The sequence below is a fragment of the Podarcis muralis genome, chromosome 7, assembly GCF_964188315.1.
Source record: "Podarcis muralis chromosome 7, rPodMur119.hap1.1, whole genome shotgun sequence".
In the NCBI taxonomy this organism is placed as follows: domain Eukaryota; kingdom Metazoa; phylum Chordata; class Lepidosauria; order Squamata; family Lacertidae; genus Podarcis; species Podarcis muralis.
The window spans coordinates 8,468,643-8,496,535 of NC_135661.1; the positions used below are offsets into that span (position 1 = coordinate 8,468,643).

At 48.3% G+C, this 27,893-nt stretch overlaps 1 protein-coding gene across 4 annotated transcripts in view; it reads right to left on the reverse strand.

The window, feature by feature from the left end:
- Positions 1 to 27,893, reverse strand: part of RPH3A (rabphilin 3A) — a 115,228-nt gene that overhangs the window by 34,791 nt on the left and 52,544 nt on the right. For 3 of the 4 annotated variants that reach the window (XM_077931161.1, XM_077931162.1, XM_077931164.1), the window contains 6 exons: positions 23,255 to 23,398; positions 15,651 to 15,780; positions 11,991 to 12,077; positions 10,325 to 10,481; positions 8,485 to 8,526; positions 4,853 to 5,014 (listed from right to left, as the gene is read on the reverse strand). In XM_077931161.1, coding sequence (XP_077787287.1) covers positions 4,853 to 5,014; positions 8,485 to 8,526; positions 10,325 to 10,481; positions 11,991 to 12,077; positions 15,651 to 15,780; positions 23,255 to 23,398 — 722 coding nt within the window. The remainder of the gene's footprint in view (positions 1 to 4,852; positions 5,015 to 8,484; positions 8,527 to 10,324; positions 10,482 to 11,990; positions 12,078 to 15,650; positions 15,781 to 23,254; positions 23,399 to 27,893) is intronic. The other variant, XM_077931163.1, reaches the window with a different exon arrangement.

Consider the following 27,893-nt stretch of genomic DNA (forward strand, 5'->3'; position numbering starts at 1 on the left):
CCAGAGTCTAGGACTCGCACCAGCGGACTCAAGTTGCAAGGAAGGAGATTCTGACTAAACCTTAGCAAGAACTTTCTGGCGTTAAGCGCTGTTCGATGTTGGAATGGTCCAACTCAGAAGGTGGTGGACTCTCCTTCTTTTGAGATGGCCACCTGTCATGGATGCTTTAGTTGTAATTCCTGCCTTGCAGGGAGCTAGACTAGATAACTCCTTGCGGGTCCCTTCCAATTCTACAATTCTATGAGTCTAAATAGAAACCCCATCAAAGGAAAAGAAAGAATTGCCGAACAGTTTAGTTGTTTCCTCCACCCACCCACCCACTTTCTCAAACCTTCTCTATGCTCACCTGCCTCAAACAAACTTGAACATGTTATTATCACAGCTAATGAATCCCTGAGAGATAGCCACCCGTCCAGCTTAAAAACCTGCAATGAACAAGGTGGAACGGAATGCAATTAAAAGGATTGATGGACCAGATCTGTAGAGAGGGAGAAAGGTGCCAGAGTGGATTATCTGGGGAAAGACTTTATGTCAAGAAAAAATGAACTGTTTTCAGCCCGCAAGCAAGATGCTTTGGAATGTGACCCTGTAAAAGGAGCAGGGAAGGGAACGAGAAGAGGGGCCTGATATCCCACCGCAACAGGTCTGAGAACATTGATTTGAACGACTACACACGTGAAAAGGAAGATATACTTATGGAAAACAAAAATAATACTGTTTGTGAAGTCGTATACAGTGGTACCTCGAGTTACATACGTTTCAGGTTACATATGCTTCAGGTTACAGACTCCGCTAACCCAGAAATAGTACCTCAGGTTAAGAACTTTGCTTCAGGATGAGAACAGAAATCGTACTCTGGAGGCGCGGCGGCAGCAGAAGGCCCCATTAGCTAAAGTGGTGCTTCAGGTTAAGAACAGTTTCAGGTTAAGAACGGACCTCTGGAACAAATTAAGTACTTAACCCGAGGTACCACTGTACAGCGGGCGCTTGGGCTTGCGAATGTGATCCATGCAGGAAGCACATTCGCAACCCGCAGCGTCCGCAACCTGCAGCATTTTGACTGCGCATGCGCAGGTTGCAATTCGGCGCTTCTGCGCATGAGCAAGCACCAAAACCTGGAAGTACCCATTCTGGTACTTTCGGGTTCGGCGCATTGCGCAACCCAAAATTGCGCAACCCGAAGCATCTGTAACATGAGTTATGACTGTATTGGCAGCTGTGAGAATGCTTTACATCTAGCGAAGATTTCAAGCGGATTTTAAGAAAAAAGGAAGTGGCAACAACAGACGAGATGGACGTATGTTGGCAACAGGTTTGGGAAACCTGATTTTTTAAAAAAGTATTAAATTTAATAAATTAGGCTTGATTTGTATCAATTTGGAAAACGAATAAAATTGTTATTTTTTAAAGTAAACTGGAAGCAAAAAACCTGCAATGAAGGAGAGTCTACCACCTTTTGAGGGAGTCCGTGCCACTGTTGAACAGCTCTTGCTGTCATAAACTTCTTCCTGGCGTTTAGTCAGAATTTCTGTTCCTGTCACTGGAATCCATCAGTTTGGGTCCTGCCCTCTGGAGCAGCAGGGGGAAAAGGTTGCTCTATCTACTATGGGCCAGCCCTTCAGATCATTGAAGATAGCTCTCTGAGATACCTCTCAGTCTTCTCTTCTCCAAGCTAAACAAACCCAACTCCCTATACAGTGGTACCTCGGGTTACATACCCTTCAGGTTACAGACTCCACTAACCCAGAAATTGTAGGAGTGCAAATATCCAGAGTGTGGGGTCAGGTGGGATTACTATGAGGAATTATAAAACATGCATCAAGCCATTGTGTCCACGATGAATGCATTGTGTTGACTGGGTTTGATACATTGACAATAATTTCTGATCAAATCCCACAACCCTCTGCATCTCTGGCCATTTCCTCTACTGCCCATTTCTCTTGCTTGACAAGTCACATACACAGCCCAGTTGCTTCGCCAGGCAGGCATCCTGGGCCATAAAGATAGTGGTCAATCTTCTCTGATGATGTAGCTTTTCTGATATGTTAATCTTACGATGTTAATCTGAGGGCCAGGAAACAGATCTCACCTGAAGGTGATAATGATCATTGTGTTCCTGGCCATCCTTCTTATCATGTATATTGCTTGTTTATGACCTCAGGGGTTGCCAAATGCACCCCTTTGTAGTTCTGTTTTGTTTACCCCGGAAATATGTGTGCTTAATTAGTTCTGGTAGTTTAACTTTGTCCCCACGTGGGGTTTGTTTAAATGCTCAGAAGAAATCTGATTGGTTCTTATGAACACTCTGTAAAAAGTTCATTTGTGTACCTGGGCCGAGGGGTGGAGAGACACAGAGAGATTATTATATGCACCCTTCCTAGAGTCTTGCTGGTTCAAGCCTCTGTGTGTATTCTTATTAATCAGAGTTCAATCCTTCCTTTACTTTGGGAACGCCTCAAGAAATAGTACCTCGGGTTAAGAACTTTGCTTCAGGATGAGAACAGAAATCGTGCTCCAGCGGCGCAGCGGCAGCAGGAGGCCCCATTAGCTAAAGTGGTGCTTCAGGTTAAGAACGGACCTCTGGAACGAATTAAGTACTTAACCCGAGGTACCACTGTACCACCGTTTACCCGAAGAGAAGCCCCTGCAGAACGCAAGAGAACTTTTTATCCCCAGCGGACAGATGCAGGATTGTACTTTAATTGAGTTTGCACTGTGGCAAGATTTGGACAGGGGAGATGCTGCCGCACAGTCAGCCAGTTTGCTGCCCCAGATCTTGAGATAATGAGATCAAACATTGCAGCATCGTTTTTTGCAATTCAGCCAAGATGAAAGCCAGCAGTCCATATGGCAGGAGGCGAGGGGGATTACATGATGGGTATATCTTTTCTGCGGCAGGCTGTTTAAACATTCCCTGCATCGTGGAGGAATCTTGGGTCCTTTCCAGTTTGTGTTTAGCTCACAGGGCAAAAACCTACCCTCTTGGCTCCCCCAGCTAAGACCCCATCAAAAGACCCCGTCATTCCTACAGTCCCCATCTAGGGAGACTCGCTCCTTGACAGATGCTGTCCATCATCTGTTAGCTTTTTTCCGTACCAGGGCAATTTCCAAGGCCATATTACACCAAAGTCTAAAGGGACAACGCAGCTGCGAAGCAGGGAAACACAACTGACAGCATCACAAACACAGCAGCTGTGTTAATGTCAACTTGTGAAGCTGCAGTCGGTGCAGAATGCTGCAGCACGATTGCTGGCAGGAGTGAGACCCCAACAGCAAAGAACACCTGTGCTCAGAGAGCGGCACTGGCTGCCAATTTGCTACTGGGCCAAGTCCAAGATGTTTATATTGGTACATAAAACCTTTAACAACTTGGGACCAGCTTACCTGTGAGAACACCTTGCCTCATATACGCTCCCTCGACTGCTTTGATCTGCAGAGCTGGCATCGCTACAGGTGCCACATAATCCTCGTTACACATTTATAAGAAATCAGTCTTTCAGTATGGCAGCACACAAACTTTGGAACTCCCTACATATTGACATCAGGCAATCACTTCTTTTGGCACCTGCTAAAAACCTTTTTCTTTAGACAAGCCTACTCAGGTGTTTACAAAGTCAGCGAGAGTTTTAATGCTTTTAGCTTCCTGCTGATGTTAAAAATCCTTTCCCCCCCTGTTTTTCCAATAGCTGTTTTCAACTGCATTTACTGTTTCATTGTTTCTGTAAATTGCTTTGAAATTTGTTTGGGGTTTTCTTTTGCAAACAAGTGGCATATCAATTTATTAAATAAAAATAAATTAAGGCGTTATAAAGGCATTTTTCCTAAAAATTGTAGAACTGTAGAGTTGGAAAGGACCCAAATAGGTAGAATGTGAACCTGTGTTTTCATCAGTTTAGGGTTTGCTGTTGGCTTTTAATTATTATCTGAATGCTTTAAATGGCTGTTTTTAAGATGGTGACAACTCTTGCCTGCCTCCAGTCTGTAAAGATCTCACCTGTTCTCCCAGATGAGCGGCATGGGGCTTGGCTTGGGGCACTAGAATATATTATAGGTGGAACATTCTCACATGAGTGCAGGTACTGTATTTTCGCCCTATAGGACGCACTTTTCCCCCTCCAAAAATGAATGGGAAATGTGTGTGCGTCCTATGGGGCGAATGCAGGCTTTCACTGAAGCCTGGAGAGCAAGAGGGGTCGGTGCACACCGACCCCTCTCACTCTCCAGGATTCAGGAAGCTATCTGCAAGCTTGCGGAGCCCGGCAGGAGTTCCCTCCGGGTTCCGCAGGCTTGCGGATAGGTGCTTGCAGCCCGAAGTCCGGGGAGCACGGCACTGCACACCCCAGGCTTCGGGCAGCTATCCGCAAGCCTGCAGAGCACAGCGGGAGTTCCTGCCGGGCGCCGCAGGCTTGCGGATAGCTGCCCTAAGCCCGGGGTGCGCAGCGGGCTACAGCGCTGCACTCCCGGGGCTTTGGATAGCAGCAAGTTCCGGGAGCGATGGCGAGGTTGAGCGCAACCTTGCCATCGCTCCCGGACCCGTTCTGGGGGCTGGGGTCAGGGGAAGCTCGGGCTTCCTCCGCCCCCAGCCCCGCAAGCTCCGGGAGTGATGGCGAGGTTCAGCGCAACCTTGCCTTTGCTCCCGGACCCCCAGCCCCGAGGCTAAAAACGAAGCCAAGATAGCTAGTGGGATCAATCCCGCTCGCTGTCATGGCTTCTTTGCTCTTTGGGGCTCGGGGGGAAAATAATTTCCCCCCCTTTATTTCCCCCCCCCCCCAAAAAAAATAAGTGCGCCCTATGGGCCGGTGCGCCCTATAGGGCGAATAATACGGTAGTTCTCTGCCTGCTTCTCTCTCACCTCCAGGGCTTTGACCAGCTTCATTGTCTCTAGTGTGTCCCCAGTTTTGGGTGTCCTCACTAATATATTCGCTGCCACCAGGCGCCATCTTGGCCTCAGAAGGTTTGCGGCTAATTTGTGGATAATTTCTCCGACTGGAAGCAGCTGTGGTTGGCTCAGCGCCTGCATAGACATCAGAAAAAGAGGGGCGGGGGCACAAACAGTAGGGAAGTTACTTTCCCATCGGAACAGCAGATGCAAAGAAATTCAGCTGGAAGTCATGACAACTGCAAGCAGGAAGGAAATGCAAGAAAGCTGCAGACTGCAGAAAGGAGGGCTATTTGCTTCCTGAAAGCTCGCCAACTGACCTGCGGTGAAATCACAGAGAGGGCTTAGCATCCAGTGATGAAGGGAAAGTGTTAAGTTGTGGGTGAACATATCAGACGACACAGCGATTCTTCAAACAGCTCTTGTTTATTCACAGGCCAGAACAGAACTGAACTGAAGGGTTCAGCCAGCTCCAGTACAACGCAACTGTAACACTTTCTGTAACTATCCAATCACTGAACGTCACTTTCAATCCCTTATTTGCATATGTGGACCTGAGTGAAAACTATCTACAGTATCCCCCTGCTGGCCCAGGGTGAGAACTTCAGTACATAACAGAAAGGATCAGTTGCAGAATGCTGACAACAAACATGACTCCGGTGCAGTGCGAATGGACAATATTTGGGCCGGGGGAATATCTTCATATAACCCTGTTCTAAAACTGTTTACTTTGCATATTGCTCAGCTTGAACTTTAGCATACAGAGTAAGAGAACAGGAAGAACATACGTTTACAGAAGACTGGAAAACGTTTATTGAATATATGGGAAATAATTGTGTACAGCTGAAAATGTGGGCAACATTAAGATAAATTCAACAGCGTAACTAAGTTTTGATGGATGTAATGGTGGAATACTGAATGGTTTAGTTTTTGTAAAACGTGCAGGGATTTATGGTATGCAAAACGAACCATGGAAAGAGAAGAAGGAAAGTCACTGATATTTTAAGGATGTAAAAGTGAGTGTTTTAAATTGTATCACAGAAAAGTTAATAAAAATTATATTAAAAATTTAAAAAGCAAAACTGTTTATTTTGGCCTGGGAATATACAAGTGTGAGTTGATCTCCTGTGCTGTTTCCTCGCTTGGCATGTTGTGTATCTTAAAGTCATTGACTTGTTTTGTAGGACGCCTTACCCCCAACCTGCAAACTGCCGGTTCTGTAGAGGTCGCTTGTGGCTTCTAAGTTCTAAGTGCAAGGAACTCTGCATAGGCCCAGAGGCTCAGCTCTGGCGCTGAAAACAGGTTCTAGGGCTAGAGCACTTGGGACCTCTAAGTTCTCTTAAGATATCTTTTCTGATGAGAGCAGCTTTTGCATCTCATTTGGAAACCAAGGACCCAGAGTCTGGAGGAAGAATGGGGAGGCACACAATGCCAGATGCTTGAAGTCCAGTGTAAAGTTTCCACAGTCTGTGTTGATTTGGGGAGCCATGTCATCAGCTGGTGTTGGTCCACTGTGCTTCATTAAGTCCAGGGTCAACACAGCCATCTACCAAGAGATTTTGGAGCACTTCATGCTTCCTTCCGCAGACGAGCTTTATGGGGATGCTAACTTCATTTTCCAGCAGGACTTTGGCACCTGCCCACACTGCCAAAAGTACCAAAACCTGGTTCATTGCCCATGGGATTACTGTGCTTGATTGGCCAGCAAACTCGCCTGACCTGAACCCCATAGAGAATCTATGGGGCATTGCTAAGAGAAAGATGAGAGACATGAGACTGAGCAATGCAGAAGAGCTGAAGGCTGCTATTGAAGCTTCCTGGTCTTCCATAACACCTCAGCAGTGCCACAGGCTGATAGCATCCATGCCACGCCGCATTGAGGCAGTAATTGATGCAAAAGGGGCCCAAACCAAGTACTGAGTACATATGCATGCTTCTACTTCCCAGAGGTCCAATATTGCTCTATTTGCAATACTTGTTTTGCTGATTTCATTCAATATTCTAATTTTCTGAGATTGTTAATTTGGGGTTTTCATCAGCTGTACACCATGATCATCACAATTATAACAAATAAAGGCTCGACATATCTCGCTTTGCATGTCATGAGTCTATCTCATATATATCATATTACCTTTTAAGCTGAATTACTGAAATAAATGAACTTTTCCATGCTATTCTAATTTTCCGAGTTTCACCTGTAAGAAAGGTATGAGCATGGGGGGAGCAGTTACCCTTTATTCCGCATGGGAAGGAGGGAGGGAATTTGCAATGGATTGACTTTTTATAGATTTTAAAAATATTTATTTTTATATTTTTAGATTCTTACTCACATCAAGCGAAGGGCAATTTTACTGGCTCACTGTGCCAAGGGGGAAGGAGATTCTTTGCAATTAGGAAAGGAGACTTGGCTCTCCAGCTGACAGCTAAGAGCCAGGCCACAATTGCAGTGTGCCAGCGCTTGCGTGCATCATCTGCCGCCACAACGAGCAAACTAATGACTGTCTTGACGGCATCCATCACTCAGCCAACGCCTGGCATTCCCGTGGGTGCCAGACTCTTCCCTGCGATTTGCAGGCTGATCCAGATTTTAATAATGGGGCAATCACTCAAGATTAGCACCTCCTGATGAGCAGCTGACAGCCCCTCAGAATGACAGCGGAAGACAAAAGCTCATCAGTCTCTCAGGCCCAAAGGGTGGGAAGAAGGAAGCACCAGGGAACTCGCCCCCGGTAAAACAGTTGTGTAAGGCCAAACTGGTCCAAGTTACTGGTTAGTTTACAAGGAGAAAGAGGTGCAGGGGCTGAAAGCTGCGGAGAAGTCAGGCTTTCACCCACTGAAGCCAGTAGAGAAAATTCACTGCACAGAGGGAGGGAGGGATCTGACAAGTTCAGTTCCTGTTTCTTATTTTTCTGATCTTAAGCTAGGTTCTCAACATTTCTGCATCAGTTTGTTTAAAAAAAACAAGAAACGAGTCCTCACAAAAATTTGCCACTCTTTTAGTGCACTTTTCTGCTAATACAGTGGTACCTTGGTTCTCAAACTTAATCCGTTCCGGATGTCCGTTCCAAAACCAAAGCGTTCCAAAACCAAGGCACGCTTTCCCATAGAAAGTAATGCAAAACAGATGAATCGGTTCCAGACTTTTAAAAACAACCCCTAAAACAGCAATTTAACACGAATTTTACTACCTAAGGAGACCCTTGATCCATAAAATGAAAGCAATAAACAATGTACTGCAGTCACACAATCACTCCATCAATCAGTAGCTGAATTGGGTTCCACACAGTCACAAAAACAAAACAAAAAGCCACAAAAACAAAAAAGCAAAATAAATAGCAAAAACAGACCTCAGCATAGCACTCAAAACAGAAGCGTAACACTCAAAACGGAGCACGTTCGGCTTCCAAAAAATGTTTGCAAACCAGGACACACACTTCCAGGTTTACAGTGTTTGGGTTCCAACTTGTTTGAGTACCAAGGCGTTTGAGAACCAAGGTACCACTGTATATGCATTTTTGAAAGCAATTTCCCCTAGTAGAATACAATGGAAAAGATACAAATGCAATGAAGAGGAAAAAATATGCCAAAGAAGTAAGATTTCTTACCGTAGGATTCCTGCTCGATGGGGGCAGCTGCCTCAGCTTGACCTTGGAAGCAAAAGGAAGGGGTTGTTTATTGAAAGGAAGTGAACAGGGCTGTCTTAAGCTTATGCGGCGCCGGGGTACAAAGCTCCACCCAGCACCCCCCCCCTCCCCGGCTGCCCAGTCCCAGGCGTGCAGGAGAGTGGAACCAGCCGGCCGGCCACGGTCACCCCTGAACTTGTGGCGCAGAAGAGCCCACCGTGACGCTCCGACCGACGGGTGGGCTCTTCCCCAGACTCAACTCTCAGGCCCCGGACTCTCTGCCTAGTGCCCCTGAAATCCTGGCGCCCTGCACCCCTGGTGCTTATGGGTAAGACGGCACTGGAAGCAAATTCATACAACAAAAAGGGAGTTTCAGTCCTGACCAGCTGCTATTGGAGGCAGAGCAAGCACTGCTAAGGGATGCCCAAGGGTACCATCTGTAACTAAGCAGAGCCAGCACACTCTTTGAATGCTGTCGATCTGATCTTTTAAAATTATTGAAAAGTCAATGTAAGCAAACTACTGCATTTCTTCATTTATTTTTCTGAACACATTGATAGATTGCCTTCCATATTGGAACAACACCGTGGTTTCCAGAATGAAATCAGTAAAAACTGCAAGAAACTAAAAGCAAATGCTACAGATATACAAAATTTTCAGTAGTCAGTACTAGAGAACGTCATGGCAGGTAAAGGTAAAGGACACCTGGACAGTTAAGTCCAGTCAAAGGCGACTATGGGGCTCATCTCGTTTTCAGGCCAGGGGAGCTGGCGTTTGTCCACAGACAGCTTTCTGGGTCATGTGGACTAAACAGCTTCTGGTGCAATGGAACACCATGATGGAAACCAGAACGCATGGAAACTCTGTTTACCTTCCCGCCACAATGGTACCTATTTATCTACGTGCACTGGCATGCTTTGGAACTGCTAGGTTGGCAGGAGCTGGGACAGAGTAACGGGAGCTCACCCTGCTGCGGGGATTAGAACTGCCGACCTTCTGATAGGCAAGCCCAAGAGGCTCAGTGGTTCAGACCACAGCGCCACCCGCTCCCTGCATGGCAGAACACCATTATCATAGGCGCTCACAGAATCTCTAGGGGATGGTCATGCCACTGCATGGGGGCCACTGCAGAGAAGGCGCTTTTACGATGCGAATCTCTGCCAGGAAATGACTAGAAGGGCCTTCTCCAACGATCTCAGGCTGGATCTACACTGATCTGGAAAACGCTATAAAAAAAATATAGCTCTCAATGCAATTTCCCATTGGCGACAGATCACTGCTCTACACTGCCCTCTGGTGTCACATTTTTTATAACACATTTTTAACATTATAACTCACAAGTGTAGATTAGTCCTCAGTGAATGGGCTAGACCAGGGTTTCCCAGACTTGGGTCTCCAAGTGTTGTTGGACTCCAACTCCCATCATCCCTAGCTAGCAGGACCAGTGGTCAAGAATGATGGGAATTGTAGTCCAAAAACGGTTTGAGACCCAAGTTTGGGAAACCCTGGGCTAGACTAAACAACAAGTGTACAACGTGCAAGTCATCAAAACATGTGCACCAATTTTACAAGCAAGGCTGAACATTCTCAGGAAAGTTTAATATCGAGACAATTTCAAATCAAGCAGAGCGGGGAACCACAATTTTTAACCATTGCATCTCCCATGCCTCTCTTCCTTCTTACTGCATATGTTTGCATTGTAAACGCCTTGCAGCAGAGACCTATTATTTTGGAGTTTTTGTTTTTTAACCTATGCTGAAACCTAATCTAATAATGTTGTAGATTATCAGCGGTGCAATAATCAGTAGCATATTTTGCCTACCGCGATTCTGCTGGCGAGGATACGGCTTCGAGTCCTGAGCAGGGGCGGCTGCCTCACTGGGCAGCGGCTGCTGTTTGCCCTTGCTGATGGGCATCGGTTCGGGAAGCATTTGCTTTGGCACCCCCTTGAAGAACCATGCCCCAGAGCGCTTCCATACCTGAAAACAGAACAGGACAAAGAGGCGTGAGAACCATGTGTTCGGAGACGGCTGATGCTGTACAGTTTTCTTCCTGGGAATTGTACCGCTGGCAATATGGGTTGTCACCTGATTGAATGCTCTCAATTCCAGCATTGCAGATGACTCAACTAGATGATTCTTAATCCAGAATGCGGCAGCTAGACTGGTGACTGGGAATGGCTGCCAAGACCTACATTAGCTCCCAGTACATTTCCAAGCACAATTCGAAGTGTTGGTGCTGACCTTCAAAGCCCTAAACGGCCTCGGCCCAGTATTCCTGATGGAGCGTATCCACCCCCATCGTTCAGCCCGGATACTGAGGTCCAGCACTGAGGGCCTTCTTGTGGTTCCCTCCCTGAGAGAAGTGAGGTTACAGGGAACCAGCCAGAGGGCCTTCTCGGTAGTGGCACCCGCCCTGTGGAACGCCCTCCCATCAGATGTCAAAGAGAACAACAACTACCAGACTTTTAGAAGACATCTGAAGGCAGCCCTGTTTAGGAATTTTTTGTTATGTTTGATGTTTTATCACTGCTGCTGCTGCTAATGATGATGATGGGAGCTGCCCAGAGTGGCTGAAGAAACCCAGCCAGATGGACGGGGTATAAATATATTATTATTATTATTATTATTATTATTATTATTATTATTATTATTATTATTATTATTTGTACTAGGGATGGGTGAAGTACAATAACAACTTTGAAAAGTAATATATATATTTAAAAATTTTCATTTCTCCATATGTTGCAATGCACTTCTCCAGCCAAGAACTGCATACAAAAATGCATATCCCAGGGTTAAGGTAAAGGGACCCCTGACCATTAGGTCCAGTCGTGGCCGACTCTGGGGTTGAGGCGCTCATCTCGCTTTACTGGCCGAGGGAGCCGGTGTACAGCTTCCGGGTCATGTGGCCAGCATGACTAAGCCGCTTCTGGCGAACCAGAGCAGCGCACGGAAACGCCGTTTACCTTCCCGCCGAAGCGGTACCTATTTATCTACTTGCACTTTGACGTGCTTTCGAACTGCTAGGTTGGCAGGAGCAGGGACCGAGCAACGGGAGCTCACCCCGTCGCAGGGATTTGAACCGCCGACCTTCTGATCGGCAAGTCCTAGGCTCTGTGGTTTAACCCACAGCGCCACCTGTGTCCCTATTCCCAGGGGTAAAGTGTGCCTAAAAATTTGTATGTCACTGAAAACAGCATATTAGAAGAAACCGCTTTGCAAAAGATCAGGAATATTAGACAAATTGCGTAAGAAATTAGGAGAAATCCACACTTGAATGCGGGTGAATTTTCATTTAAGGAATCACAATTTTAAAAATTGCCAGGGGTAATAGGAGTTGCAGTCCATTGAAGCTGGAGAGGCCACGAGGTCCTGACTCCTCAAATAGGCATATTAGGATAGACCATCTGAATGAGTGTATACTCCTTGCATCGTTCATGTATTTCCCAGGAAAATGCAGATCTAACAAGCCACTTCCCGACTGACCTCTCTCTGTTCACAGCAGATCTTACACAACCAGATGGAGTGAGGCCGGTTGTTGCTGGTCTGGGTGCCACATTTAGTGCAGACGTTCTGCATGGGAAAGAAAGGTGCAAAACACTGTGAAAACAGCCAGAAAAGCCCTTATCAGAATGAAGATGGACTTCCATTATGTCTGTGTACAGGTGTCTAAACAGCCCACGTTGGTCTCCCAGATATGGCGCTGGAAGACAGACAGTGCCCATAATCACATTTCAAATGCTATGGCACTGCTTTAAGCAGTGATGGCTTCCCCCGAAGAATTCTGGGAGCGGTAGTTTGTTAAGGGCGCTGAGAGCTCCTACAGAGCTACAGTCACTGTGAAAAGTGTTTGTTTCTGTTCTTATCACTGTGGAGCTGCGTGGAGTCACAGGACTCTGTTTACATTCCAGACACCTTGCAGTCTCACGGGAAAGGGAGGCGGGATGTGACGTTAGTGGTTTCCTGTTTCCTTTGTTCCTTTGTTCAGTTGCTCTCTGCTTTCTGTTCTGCGTAGTTTAGAAATAAAACTCTTTACAATGTAGCCAAACCTCTCGTCTCTTCCCTGTGCTGGGAACTCTGCTGGATAGAATGTGCTTGAGGCCCTATCAAAGGCTCAGGTCATTAAACACATCGGAGGCAATTTCAAAGGCTCAGCTCGGAGGAAGATGAGGCCTCATCGGCTTGGCCGAGCGGAGATTCCGACAAAAAGGGATTAACTGTCAAACTACTCTGGGAACTGTAGCTCTGGGGGGAGGAATTGGGGGGGTCTCCTAACACCTCTCAGCACCCTTAAGGAACCACAGATCCCAGGACTCTTTAAAGTGGAATAAGAGTGATTTCTGATGGGCCAGATGGGTGGGGTATAAATATTGGCATTATTATTAGCAGTGCTTTTTTTCTGGGGAGGGGGACGCATACCCAGTGGCGTAGCGTGGGTTGTCAGCACCCAGGGCAAGGCAAGTAATTTGCGCCCCCTAACCTGTGGATTTGCCCTAACCCCAGATGTTGCGCCCGGTGTGGCCGCCCCCCCCCCTGCACCCCCCACGCTACGCCACTGCGCATACCCCTAAACATTTTGTGAATCTTTGTACTTCTGTCCATTTACTGTATTTACTGTATTTTTCGCTCTATAAGATGCACTTTTTCCCTCCTAAAAAGTAAGGGGAAGTGTGTGTGCGTCTTATGGAGCGAATGCAGGCTGTGCAACTATCCCAGAAGCCAGAACTGGGAAGCCTCTTGCTGTTCTAGCTTCTGGCTTAGCTGCGCGAAGCCCCTTCAGGACGGGGGGAGCCTTCATCCCAGTGCCCTGAAGAGGCTTCACACGGCTTCACACAGCAAAAGGGAGCTCTGCGTAGCGATCCCTCTTGCTGTTCTGGCTTCTGAGATTCAGAATATTTTTTTTCTTGTTTTCCTCCTCCAAAAACTAGGTGTGTCTTATGGTCTGGTGCGTCTTAGAGAGCAAAAAACACTGTATTTTTCCAAATTTGAACTACAAAATGGTGATTTTTGGCAAAATGAAACATTTTTTTTAGAAAAAAAGCACTGATTATTATTATTATTGATATCATTAATCTCATTAATATTATTCGGATGCGGCCTGTCTGAAAGCTGTGCACACACACAAAAACACACACACACACACTTTCCAATAACAACAATCAAGGAGAGTCACGTTTCTGACAGAAACGGCGCCAGACATTTTTTGGCCCGGTTGCAGAAGGTCGACTGCAGCAGATGGGGGAGCCTTCTCGTGCCATCTGTGCCACGCAGCCCTGGCGCTGCCACTCGCGCCCTTGAGGGGAGGCTGCCTCCAGCTTAATTAAGGATGTCATCTTTCCACCAAATACCTGGCACAGCGAAGCTTGCTTTCGAGATAGCGGGCAAGGAGGACTGCCTGACCATCTGAGCGAAGCCGCTCTGAGGCTTTGGTGAGGACAAGAGAAACGGTCCAAGGCGTTTAAATAAATAAGAACACAAGGAGAGCACCTGCAGGATCAGGCCAAAGGTCCACCCAGTCCAGCATCCTGTTCTCACAAGTGCGACTGCCTCTGCTCTCTGCCCACCTGTGACTTCCAGCAACTGGTATTCAGAGGCATGGCACTTCTGGCAGTGGCGAAAGATCTGTCAGTTTGCATTTCTTAGTGCAGAAAGTATTGATCTGATGTGTAGATCCTATTCTAATTAATTCCAGAGGGTTCTGGAAGCCTCTCTGTGTGAAAGAAGCAAGCAGAAGCTTCATGTTGTTTGGGTTATACTTCCAGAGAAGCTGAGTACAGCTGGTTCAAACTGGTTCCCTTATCTTTTTCTATCAAGGTCACGCTGACTATAAAAGTAAGACCAGATGGAGCCTGGGTTTCACTTTCTCTATCTCTCTTTCCTTCTGGTGTGGTGTTCTGTATACAGTGGTACCTCGGGTTAAGTACTTAATTCATTCTGGAGGTCTGTTCTTAACCTGAAACTGTTCTTAACCTGAAGCACCACTTTAGCTAATGGAGCCTCCTGCTGCCACCGCACCGCCGAAGCACGATTTCTGTTCTTATCCTGAAGCAAAGTTCTTAACCTGAAGGACTATTTCTGGGTTAGTGGAGTCTGTAACCTGAACCGTATGTAACCTGAGGTACCATTGTACAGTCATACCTCATGTTACGTTTGCTTCAGGTTGCGCATTTACAGGTTGCGTCCCACAGCAACCCGGAAGTATCGGAAAGGGTTACTTCCGGGTTTCGCTGCTCGCGCATGCGCAAAATGACATCACGCGCATGCGCAGAAGCAGCGAATCGCGACCCACAGACGCGGGTTGCGTTCTTTTCAGGTTGCGAACGGGCCTCCAGAACAGATTCCGTTCACAACCAGAGGTACCACTGTATAGTATTAAGGTTTAGACCAGGGGTAAGGAAACCTAAGACCTGTGGGCCGGATGCGGCCCAATCGCCTTCTCAATCCGGCCCGTGGACGGTCTGGGAATCTGCGTGTTTTTACATGAGTACAATGTGTCCTTTTATTTAAAATGCATCTCTGGGTTATTTGTTGGGCATAGGAATTCGTTCATTTTTTTTCTTCAAAATATAGTCCGGCCCACCACATGGTCTGAGAGATGGTGGACCGGCCCACAGCTGAAAAAGTTTGCTGACCCCTGGTTTAGACTTATTATAAGTTATTCTAAGTTTAAGTTAAGTCTGCTGCAACTGGATTTCTTATGGACTGTGCCAATCCTGAATGTATTAGGTTTGTGACCATTATGCTCATTTGCCTTCAGTAGCAGTAAAAGCTCTGCTGGATGAAATATCAATTGCCTCTGGTCTATTTTTGGGGAATCCTGCAATGTATTTTAAGTTGTTACTCTGCTAACTACACACTGGAATCTACTCTGGATCAATACTGAGTAGAATTTCATTACAAGATCATCCCCATCCTTAGCATTTAAAGGCCAAAAAGCCTCAGGCACCAAATATTTGACAAGCCACCTCTTCCCCTCCAGACCCTCTTGGGTGCTGAGGTCGGCTGAGGGTGTCACCTTGGTAGTTCAGTCACCCTCAGAGTCCTGCCCTTTGTCCCGGGAAGCAAAAAAGGCATTGGGCCACCCCTGGAACAAAGCATGCGAGGGCAGGGGGAGCGGAAAAGGGAGCAGAGATTTGGGTTCCTCACCTTTTTGCAGTCTTCACACACCACACAGGCTGACCCCAGGCGCCCCAGCTGTTCGCCGCACAGGATGCAACGGTTGACCCCGTCACCGGCCACATTTCGGCGCATATCTTCCAGGCGGTTCATGAGACGCCTAAAGGCAGGGAGGCAAGGCAGCAGAGTCAACAGGGTGCTTTTGGCCAAGTTAATTGATTAAATCAGCCTATTTCCAACCCAGAAGATCCCGCTGAACTAGTAACTACCATCAGCCCAAGGCTGCGCAGCCATGCGCCCACCAGCCTTAAGAGTCACATGGCTGTGCTCAGAGCCGTCTTTCCCATTGGGTTTACTGGCACATTGCGCCAGGGCGCCGGCTTCTCAGGGGCACCCCAGCGAGTGGGGGAGCTGCGCGGCTTTGCCAGCGGCCTCCCCTTTCCTTCCTTCCTGCACACCCGCCAGCTGCGCCCCATCAACAATATGAGCCAGTGTGGTGTAGTGGTTAAGAGCAGTGGACTCGTAATCTGGTGAACCGGGTTTGCTTCCCTGGTCCTCCACATGCAGCTGGTGGGTGACCTTGGGCTAGCCCAGGGGTCTGCAACCTTTAAGACAAAAAGAGCCACTTGGACCCGTTTCCGAAGGGGGGAAAAACTGGGAGCCGCAAAACCGGGAAGGTGACGTCGGGACGGTGCATGACTAATGCACGCACCGCCCCCATGCAGCGTCACAGCCAGTACAGCGCCCGCCACAGTGGGGAGTGTCGGGGCGCACAATGCACCTCCTCCCCTCGCTAGTATCTGCCCCGGAGCCGCGGCAAAGGTGTAAAAGAGCCACATGCGGCTCCGGAGCCGCGGGTTGCAGACATCTGAGCCAGTGTGGTGTAGTGGTTAAGAGCAGTGGACTCGTAATCTGGTGAACCGGGTTCGCTTCCCTGGTCCTCCACATGCAGCTGGTGGGTGACCTTGGGCCAGTCACACTTCTCTGAAGTCTCTCAGCCCCACTCACCTCACAGAGTGTTTGTTGTGGGGGAGGAAGGGAAAGGAGATTGTTAGCTGCTTTGAGACTCCTTAGGGTAGTGATAAAGCGGGATATCAAATCCAAACTCTTCTTCTTCCCAAGCCCCTGCGGGAGGAGAGTGATCCCCGCAAAGGCTTGGGAAAAGGTCGACAACTCTGGGAAACGGGGGGTGGGACGCCGGTGGGATCTTTGCACCATGGCACCGGATATGCTTAAGACGACCCTGGCCCATGTGGTGGACGTGTGAAAAAGTGAAAAAATATTGGGACATGATATATAACGAAATGAAAAAACTATTTAAATACACTTTCCCAAAGAAACCAGAAGCATTTTTGCTAGGGATAACAGGGAATGAATTAAAAAAGGAAGATGACAAACCATTCATGTACGCAACGACCGCCGCTAGAATCTTAGTGGCTCAGAAATGGGAATCCCAAGAAATCCCAACTTTAATGGAGTGGCAGACAAAAATGATTGAATACACAGAATTGGCGCAATTGACTTATAAGATTCGGAACCAAAAAGAAGGAAAGTTTGAAAAGGATTGGAGTAAATTGGAGTAAATTTGTTGAATTTATACGGAGTAATTGTAAGCATTTAAAAACTGCAGCAGGATTAATGTAAATCTTGTGATGTGGATGGAGTGTAAATAAGAAACTGTAAGAAAAGATTTGAGACATGAAAACCGTTGAAGGGATGGAAGAACGTCCGGGCGCAATAAGGTAAATAAGAAGACATACAAATTTTTGAATGTAAGAGTATTTATTTTATTTCTTGTTGTTACAAAAAAGCAATAAAAAGTATTTATTTTTTTAAAGCAACAGCTAGAAAGCACATTAAAGTGCAAGTAGATAAATAGATACCGGTCCGGCAGGAAGGTGAACGGTGTTTCCATGCGCTGCTCTGGTTCGCCAGAAGCGGCTTAGTCACGCTGGCCACATGACCCGGAAGCTGTACGCCAGCTCCCTCTGCCAATAAAGCAAGATGAGCGCCGCAACCCCAGAGTCGGCCACGACTGGACCTAATGGTCAGGGGTCCCTTTACCTTTACTGCTATGCAGCTTAGACTAGGAGGAAGAATCCAACCAAGGCAGAAGGTTCATTTGCCTTTTTCGGTTGAGAAACAAACTAAGTAGGGCTTGAAGGGGGGCTGCAGCTTGCAAAAACCCCTCCCCCACCTGCCAATTGCACAGGCAGCCCCCTCTGCCAGCAAGGTGGGAGCTTTACCAACGCCCCCAGCAGCCTCTCTCCCTGCAAGTTCGGTTGGGCAGGCATGCTGTGTAAAATCCCAAGCAGATAAAAATAGTGCATGCAATAAAAAAATCTATTATTTATTCTGTTCTGAAGGGAATATATAAAGAGAAGGCGGGGGATAGCGGGGAAAAGAGAAGCCCTCTGGAGAGGTTTTCCAGAACATCCAGCCTGCAGGATATTTCATCCCCTCCTGTCGCGGTGTGACCCAAATCTGACAAAACCGTTAAATCAGTGTGCGTTATTTGGGGAAGTGTTGTTAGTGGAGACACACTTGCCTGAGCCAGTCAGCTTATGAAATTAAAACAGGAGCTGCAGGTAAAGGCTTTGCACCAATCCTGACTTCGGGACTGGGCTCAGTTCAGCTTATTTCGCAGTTCTAAGCACCCCCCGTGCTGAGCACATTATTAGCAATAAATGAACAGGTGATTTTTCTCATTATCTGTTCTGCTGATATAGGCGGACCATTTTCAAATGAATCAATTGCAGACTAATTGATTCATCTGAAAATGGCTTACCTATATTAGCAGAACAAACGAGGAGGAAAAAAGGAATGCAGGACGTATGAGGAATGAGGGATGTAAATTAGCCTTTATGTTAATCAAACAGTGCATTTTTTAAATCAAATTCTGAAGTTAAAAGTTTCTGAAGTTTAACATCATTTGAATACATCATTACATACAAAAGAATATACAATAACTTTTTTTTATCATGTAATTAAAGAGTACAGAGGAGTTTAGAGGATAGAACTCTGTGTAACCGCGATGGGAATCTGATCTGGGGACAGAGATTGCGGAGGTAAATCGGAATAATTTGTGGGCTAAACCACCACCCCACCCCCATTAAAATCAGTATCAACTCGGATATGAGGAAATACGTTTACATTATTTATTTAAATTATTTAAATACATTTAAAATGTTACACCAATGGCACTAGGTCTTCCCAGGAGGCCAGTAAGGGGACCAGTTTCTGTCCTCTAGCATCTGTCTATTTTTCTGACTTTTATTATAACACTGAGTCTCGTAAAGGGACGTGGGTGGCGCTGTGGGTTAAACCACAGAGCCTAGGACTTGCCGATCAGAAGGTTGGCGGTTCGAATCCGCGTGACAGGTTGAGCTCCCGTTGCTCGGTCCCAGCTCCTGCCAACCTAGCAGTTCAAAAGCACGTCAAAGTGCAAGCAGATAAATAGGTACTGCTCCAGCGGGAAGGTAAACGGTGTTTCCGTGTGTTGCTCTGGTTCGCTGAGTCATGCTGGCCACATGACCCAGAAGCTGTACGCCAGCTCCCTCGGCCAATAAAGCGAGATGAGCGCCATAGCTGTCAAGCGTCCCTTATTTGGAGGGACAGTCCCTTATCCCAGCGCCATGTCCCGCTGCTGTCCCTTATTGATGATGTCCCTTAAATTTCCCGGGTTTCAAAGGAAGCAGCTCCTCTCCCTCCCTCCCTGCTGGCCAGGGAGGAGGGAGGCTCCAACTGTGTTGCTTGGCTGCCCGGCCCACCCCCCTCCGGCCTCCTCTCACCAGCGTTGGCCCCCAGGAGCCCCTCCCCGCCGGGACTGGCGGGAGCCTTGGGCCCTTCCGCCGTCATCCTCCTCGCGGCCGCCGAACTGAGTGTCTTTGCCTGGGGCCTCCCCTCTGCCTGTTGCCGCCGCTCCCGCTCCCGCTAGGCCATACTGCGGCTGTGCTGCCGAAGGACCCAGATAAGATGGGCAGCTGAGGAGCCTTGAGAGGAGAGCGAGGGCAACCTATGAATTGCTGAGGAGCCTTGAGAGGAGAGCGAGGGCAACCATAGAGAAAGCAGTTCAGAGAGAGGAGGAGGAGGCGGAGGCGCGGGCAGGTGTTCCAAGGGCTAACCATAGAGGGGGAAAGTGGAGGAAGGACCGCAAGCACTTCTCCCATAGATTTGTAGTGGTAGACTAGCATAGATGGTCTGATCTGCGGGTTTAATTCAGGTGCTATTCCCCCCCCCCTCCTCCCGCCCTGCCTGATGGAATTGAGAGCTGCAGATGGAGCACAAGAGAAAAGATACAGAACTGCAGCAGCATCTTCGTAGCTCGGACTTCGTTTTGCGCGAAAAGTGCTTGCTGCTTGTAGTTATTTAATTGCAGTGTTTCATCAGCTGGTGCCTTGAGCAGCAACCTCTGGAAACGAAGGGCTAAAAACCGGTGCTGCTCTCCCAAATTATCTGGTCCCTTTTAACTTCGTATTTCAGCTGGTTGACTAAAATCCCTTATTTGGGCTGCTGGTCCCTTATTTTCAGATCTGTAAGTTGACAGCTATGGATGAGCGCCGCAACCCCAGAGTCGGCCACGACTGAACCTAATGGTCAGGGGTCCCTTTACCTTTACCTTTAGGTCTCATAGACATTCAACGAAGCTGAAATTTGGAAGTTTCATGACAGAGCAAAAGACTATGCAGCGCATAGTTATAAACTACGGAACCCCCTGCCACTGGAGGAAGCGATGACCACGAACTAGGATGGCTTCAAAGGAAGATTAAGCAAATTCGTGCAGAATTACGCTACTGTAACATGCAAACAAGACCGAAGCACAAGAGCACTTTCTTGCGGTTTCCAGAGACTCCTTCTGTGGTACTCAGAAGGAGTGCTGAGCTTCGGTTGCGCAACGCTATTTGTGCGAGGTCGACAGCAGGAGAGGGAAGCCGGTTTTAAATCAAACGTGTTTGCAAAGAGAACACGTAGTTGGCGTTATGTTAAGCTGCAGCAGCGGCAAAATGCCCCCCTCCCTCCAAGAGTCTCCCCCCCCCCCTTTCCAAACAATGTTTCTTAAGCATCCTGGCAAATTCCCATGCGTCCCAGAAAGAAGTCGTTTCCCACTCCCTGCTCCTCGTGAGAAATGGTGCACTGCAGCAGCTTATGGATGGGAAATAAGTCAAGCGTACCAGCTCCTCCTTCCTGACTGGGCTGCTGGTGAGCAAGGGAGATGGGAGGCCTTTTGCAGAAACACGCACGGAGGCCACTCGTCCCACCTACAAGCTCCCTCAATGACAAAATTCCACGTCTCCTGGTGGCCTCATCCTGGGGAGGAAGGGAGGGGTGGCTTCTAGCACTGATGGGGATGGGAGCTGAGTTCGAGGGCCCCTGAGTTCCCTGTGAAGAGGGACTGGTTAAGAGTTTGGATTTGATATCCCGCTTTATCACTACCCTAAGGAGTCTCAAAGCAGCTAACATTCTCCTTTCCCTTCCTCCCCCACAAGAAACACTCTGTGAGGTGAGTGGGGCTGAGAGACTTCAGAGAAGTGTGACTGGCCCAAGGTCACCCAGCAGCTGCATGTGGAGGAGCGGGGAAGCGAAGTCGGTTCACCAGATTACGAGTCCACCACTCTTAACCACTACACCACACTGGCTCTCACACTGGTTGTTAAATCACTCTGGATACTGCAGCTCTGTGGAGGAAGATAGGAGTTGCACAACAAATCTCAGCACCCTGGCTAAATGACAGGTCCAGGAGTCTTTGGGGGAAGCCAATATTTTTTTTAAAAAGTGCTCCCATAGTGCTTGAAATGCATGCATATGGCCCAACTCTGCATTTTCTCGCTTGCTCCCCTCTCCCATTTTGTTCACATACCTCCTGAAATAATAACAATGGCAATAACAATAATTACAGTGGTAAAGGTAAAGGGACCCCTGACCATTAGGTCCAGTCGTGGCCGACTCTGGGGTTGCTGCGCTCATCTTGCTTTATTGGCCGAGGGAGCCGGCGTACAGCTTCCGGGTCATGTGGCCAGCATTCCTAAGTCGCTTCTGGCGAACCAGAGCAGTGCACAGAAACGCCGTTCCCCTTCCTGCCGGACCGGTACCTATTTATCTACTTGCACTTTGATGTGCTTTCTAACTGCTAGGTTGGCAGGAGCAGGGACCGAACAACAGGAGCTCACTCTGTCACAGGGATTTGAACCGCCAACCTTCTGATGGGCAAGTCCTAGGCTCTATGGTTTAACCTACAGCGCCACCCACGTCCCAATTACAGTGGTACCTTGGGTTAAGTACTTAATTCGTTCTGGAGGTCCGTTCTTCACCTGAAACTGTTCTTAACATTGAAGCACCACTTTAGCTAATGGGGCCTCCTGCTGCCACCGCGCCACCGCCACACGATTTCTGCTCTCATCCTGAAGCAAAGTTCTTCAACCGAGGTACTATTTCTGGGTTAGCGGAGTCTGTAACCGGAAGCGTCTGTAACCTTAAGCGTATGTAACCCGAGGTGCCACTGTAATTTGTATGCTGCCCATCTGATTGGGCTGCCCCAGCCATTCTGGGCGGCTCCCAGCAAAAATAGGGAAAAAACACAAGACAAAATCAAACACTGAAAACTTCCCTGAGCAGGGTTGCCTTGAGATGGCTTTTAAAAATCTGGACTACAGTGCCCATCATCCCTGTCTGCCATCCATGTTGCTAGCAGGGGTGATAGGAGATGGAAGACAACGACATCTGGGGACCCCAGGCCACCCACCCCTGCTTTTGCTTCAGGCAGAATTGGCTTGTGGTCTCCTAGCTCTGGAGCAGAGAAGAGCAGGAGTGCAGAGAGAGGTGCAAGCCCTCCAACAAAGCAAGCTGCCCAGCACCATGGAAAGGATGTTGGGATGGTAGAACAGTAGAGTTGGGAGGGGTCCCCAGGGGTCATCCAGCCCAACCCCCTGCAGTGCAAAGATGCAAACAAGACCTTATGGGCATCCAGTTGTTGATGGAAGAGAACAAACAACATGTTGGTTGGGGCTGGTGGGACCTGGTGTCTGGGAACATCTGGAGGATAACTTCCACCATCCCCAACCACTGGCCATGTTGGTTGGGGCTGATGGGACCTGGTGTCTGGGAACATCTGGAGGATAACTTCCATTATCCCCAACCACTGGCTTGTTGGTTGGGGCTGATGGGACCTGGTGTCTGGGAACATCTGGAGGGTAACTTCCATCATCCCCAACCACTGGCCATGTTGGTTGGGGCTGATGGGACCTGGTGTCTGGGAACATCTGGAGGATAACTTCCATTATCTCCAACCACTGGCCTTGTTGGTTGGGGCTGATGGGGCCTGGTGTCTGGGAACATCTGGAGGATAACTTCCATTATCTCCAACCACTGGCCTTGTTGGTTGGGGCTGATGGGACCTGGTGTCTGGGAACATCTGGAGGATAACTTCCATCATCCCCAACCACTGGCCATGTTGGTTGGGGCTGATGGGACCTGGTGTCTGGGAACATCTGGAGGATAACTTCCATTATCCCCAACCACTGGCTTGTTGGTTGGGGCTGATGGGACCCGGTGTCTGGGAACATCTGGAGGAATGCAGATTTGATACCTGCAGACAAATGCACACAGACCACGACTCCCAACTCACGTGGCCTCCTTACCCAATGCGTTCCTGCTCCAACTCTTCCATCTTCTCGGCGCGAGCAATGACCCGGTTGATGATCTCCTTCTCCTCATCCGTCAGCTCTTCGTTCTTCCTCCCTCGGTCTGGCTGGGTCCCGTGAGCTGACCAGCTGCCGGGGGCTCTGCAGTGGGCACAGGAAAGAGGGGGATCTGGTCAAGGAGGGCATCTGAGGAGGAGATCAAAACTGCTGCAAGTGGAACCCAACACAACATATGGGCCAAGGCAGACGGATACCTTCATAAGGGCATCAAGCCAGCTTAAAAAAAAAAATTTGAAAAAACTTCTCTACCATTTAATAAAATATAGAAATCTCCCAACAGGTCACAAGGAATCTAAGTTGTTGACATTTCTGCTGCTCTGCGCGAAGAAACAGATTTGATCTGAAAAGGGGACGGTTGAAAGGGGCGGTACCTCAAGTGGCCATCTAGTCCAACCCCAGGACAATGCAGGAAATCCACGACTGCGCCATCCCTGCAAGGTGGCCACCCAAATTCTGCTTTCATGCACACGGATAGCGATTACAAACTACAGGTTTCCTTCTAGGACCAAACAAGATGTGACGGCAATGGAGATGTGTCACTGCATTGCGGTCTCATTTTATTTTATGTTGTTATTATTATTATTTTATTTATTTTAAACCTACAGGACCGCCTCTCCTGGTATGCCCCACAGAGGAACTTACGGTCTTCAAATAAAAACATCTTGAAGGTCCCAGGCCACAGAGAGGTTAGGCTGGCCTCAACTAGAGCCAGAGCTTTTTCGGTTGCGGCTCCAACCTGGTGGAACGCTCTGTCGCAAGAGACAAGGGCCCTGCAGGACTTGACATCTTTCCGCAGGGCCTGCAAGACAGAGCTGTTCCACCAGGCCTTTGGTCAGGGCGCAGCCTGACTCCCTCCTTTGGCAATCTTTACAAAACTTTAGTTTATGGTTGCCATCAATTTGTATTTTAATTAATTTTATAATGTTTTTATAATGTTGCATTGTTTTAGTGTTGTTAGCCGCCCTGAGCCCGGCTTCGGCTGGGGAGGGCGGGATATAAATAAAATTTATTATTATTATTATTATTATTATTATTATTATTATTATTATTATTTTAGGATATAGTCTAGGAGGGAGGGCTACCCCCTCCCACACACTGCACTCCTGATTCCAGATTGAACCCCCCATTCCCCAGTGCCTACTACTGGCAAGCAAAAATCAAAAGAGAAAGATGCCTTTATGCATCTTTGTTACAGTGGTACCCTGGTTCTCAGACTTAATCCATTCCGGAAGTCCGTTCCAAAACCAAAGCATTCCAAAACCAAGCCACGCTTTCCCATAGAAAACGATGCAAAACCGATTAATCCGTTCCAGACTTCTAAAAACAACCCCTAAAACAGCAGTTTAACATGAATTTTACTCTCTAACGAGAACATTGAGCCATAAAATGAAAGCAATACTCAATGTCCTGTACTATAAAACAAATAAGACAGTATTGTAGATGATAAAAATTAAAATCTTTTTTTTTTTTCTTACTTACACCGACGATAGTCATTGTTTGGATGGGGGGGCTTTTATCCATTTCTGCAGACACACAATCAATCAGTAGCTGAACTGGGTTCCACACAGTCACAAAAACAAATGAACCGAAAAAGCCTCAAAAAACAAAACTGCAAAGCGAAGAGCAAAAACAAAAGCACCAAACTTAATCCATTCCAGAAGTCCGTTTGACTTCTGAAATGTTCAAAAACCAAGGCGCAGCTTCTGATTGGTGCAGGGGCCCGGAAACAATAGTCGACAGCCGCATCACATGTTCGGCTTACGAAAAATGTTTGAAAACCGGAACACTTACTTCCAGGTTTTCAGCAATTGGGAACCAAGGCATTTGGGAACCAAGGTACCACTGTATTATTATTATTACAGTGGTACTTCTAGATACGAACGGGATCCGTTCCGGAGCCCCGTTCACATCTAGAGGTAAACGTAACTAGTGACGGCACGTCTGCGCACACACGCGTCGCTTTTCGCCGCTTCTGCGCATGCACGTGACGTCATTTTGAGCGTCTGCGCGTACGTAAGCGGCAAAACCCAGAAGTAACCCATTCCGTTACTTCCGGGTTGCCGAGGAGCGCAACTCGAACGCACTCAACTCGAAGCGTATTTAACCCGAGGTATGACTGTTCGGTCCCAGCGCCTGCCAACCTAGCAGTTCGAAAGCACCCCCGGGTGCAAGTAGATAAATAGGGACCGCTTACCACTGGGAAGGTAAACGGCGTTTCCGTGTGCGGCTCTGGCTCGCCAGAGCAGCGATGTCACGCTGGCCACGTGACCCGGAAGTGTCTCCGGACAGCGCTGGCCCCCGGCCTCTTGAGTGAGATGGGCGCACAACCCTAGAGTCTGTCAAGACTGGCCCGTACGGGCAGGGGTACCTTTACCTTTACCTTTTATGACTGTATTATTATTATTGTTGTTACTATTATTATTATTATTATTATTATTATTATTATTATTATTATTCCCTTCACCCTAAAGTCCCAGGGCATGTGTCAGCATTAAAAACAATGTAAAATACCATTTAAAGCAATTATAAAGAAAGCCTAAAAATAATTCAAGTGCTTTCATGCCTTCCATATTGCCAGGCCTTCCTTTTGCAAACTGTAACACACAGCAGGAACAGAGGCGGATGCCAAGAGGGTCAAGGCCTGGGAGACAGAGTTGTCACTCGCCTTTGCTTTTTCCTCATTCAAGGCTTTGCCAGCCAAGGGGGGGGGGGACTACCACCAGCAAAAAGGGGGGGAAAGGAAGGGGGGCTGAGAAGCCGCTCAGCAAAGTGCAAAATTACTATTGTTGCCACAAGCCCGTTTCCTTTTAATAATCAGTTTGTCCTCTTGGAATAATAAGCAAGAGCATTTTGGCAGAGGAGCTGTCAGCTTGTTTCCCTTGCGATGGCAGCCTATATTTTGTCGACTATAAGGAGAATTAAGTCTGCAGCCCAGCAGCGCCTGCTGCCAAGGAAAACGAGGAAGGGGGTTTGCTGCAGCTAAACTGAGTCACAGCCAAGGCAGCGGGCCAACGGCAGAGAAGAATGGCAACACGGGAGAAGCTCCTTCACAACTCCTTGCTAAGTCAACATCACGGAGCAAAAGAGAAAGAAAGTTCAGGGCTAGCCCCAAAGCTAGACACAGAAAGGTCCCAGCTTTCTGGGAGCTCAGGATACGAGATGCCCATAACTTAAGGGTAAAGGTAAAGGGACCCCTGACCATTAGGTCCAGACGTGGCCGACTCTGGGGTTGCGGCACTCATCTCGCTTTATTGGCCTAGGGAGCCGGCATTCAGCTTCCGGGTCATGTGGCCAGCATGACTAAGCCACTTCTGGCGAACCATAACGTCCCGCCCATAACTTAAAGGTAAAGGTAAAGGTACCCCTGCCCGTACGGGCCAGTCTTGCCAGACTCTGGGGTTGTGCGCCCATCTCACTTAAGAGGCCAGGGGCCAGCGCTGTCCGAAGACACTTCCGGGTCACGTGGCCAGTGTGACAAGCTGCATCTGGCGAGCCAGCGCAGCACACGGAAACACTGTTTACCTTCCCACTAGTAAGCGGTCCCTATTTATCTACTTGCACCTGGGGGTGCTTTCGAACTGCTAGGTTGGCAGGCGCTGGGACCGAGCAGCGGGAGCGCACCCCGCCGCGGGGATTCGAACTGCCGACCTTTCGATCGGCAAGCCCTAGGCGCTGAGGCTTTTACCCACAGCGCCACCCGTGTCCCGCCCATAACTTAGGCACATTTAAATTGTTGTGTGCAATCAGCTTTACGCATATGGAAAGGGGAAGGTGTTCAGGGCGGGGGGTGACTTTGGCAATCCTACCCATCATTGGACTTTTGGCTATATGCAATTTTGGCCTTACTCCCCCTGTGTAAGTTGCGGGCTGGGACGCGGGTGGCGCTGTGGGTTAAACCACAGAGCCTAGGACTTGCCAATCAGAAGGTGGCGGTTCGAATCCCCGCGACGGGGTGAGCTCCCATTGCTCGGTCCCTGCTCCTGCCAACCTAGCAGTTCAAAAGCACATCAAAGTGCAAGTAGATAAATAGGTACTGCTCCGGCGGGAAGGTAAACGGAAATTACTCTGGCTCGCCAGAAGCGGCTTAGTGATGCTGGCCACATGACCCGAAAGCTGTACGCCGGCTCCCTCGGCCAATAAAGTGAGATGAGCACCGCAACCCCAGAGTCGGCCACGACTGGACCTAATGGTCAGGGGTACCTTTACCTTTACCTTTTAAGTTGCGGGCTTGCTATCCAGACCCTCCAAGTGTCCGTATTTTCCAGGAACAGTCCCAGATTTACCGAAACTGTCTCACTTTCCGATTTGATCCTGCAACGTCCCGCTTTTCCTTAGAACATCCCTATTTTCACTGGAGAAATGTTGGAGAGTGTGGAGTTATACAATAATAGGCTAGGCTGAGAGGCAGGGACTGGCCTGAGGTCACACCCAGTGCACTTCATGGCCAAGTGGGGGGGGGGAGTTGAACCCTGGCCTCCCAGGTGCTAGCCTGACGCTCTAACCACTGCACCACGCTGTCACTCCCCACATGTTGCTGCACATGAGCAGTGCGCCCGCTCCTGAGCCCCTGTATGAT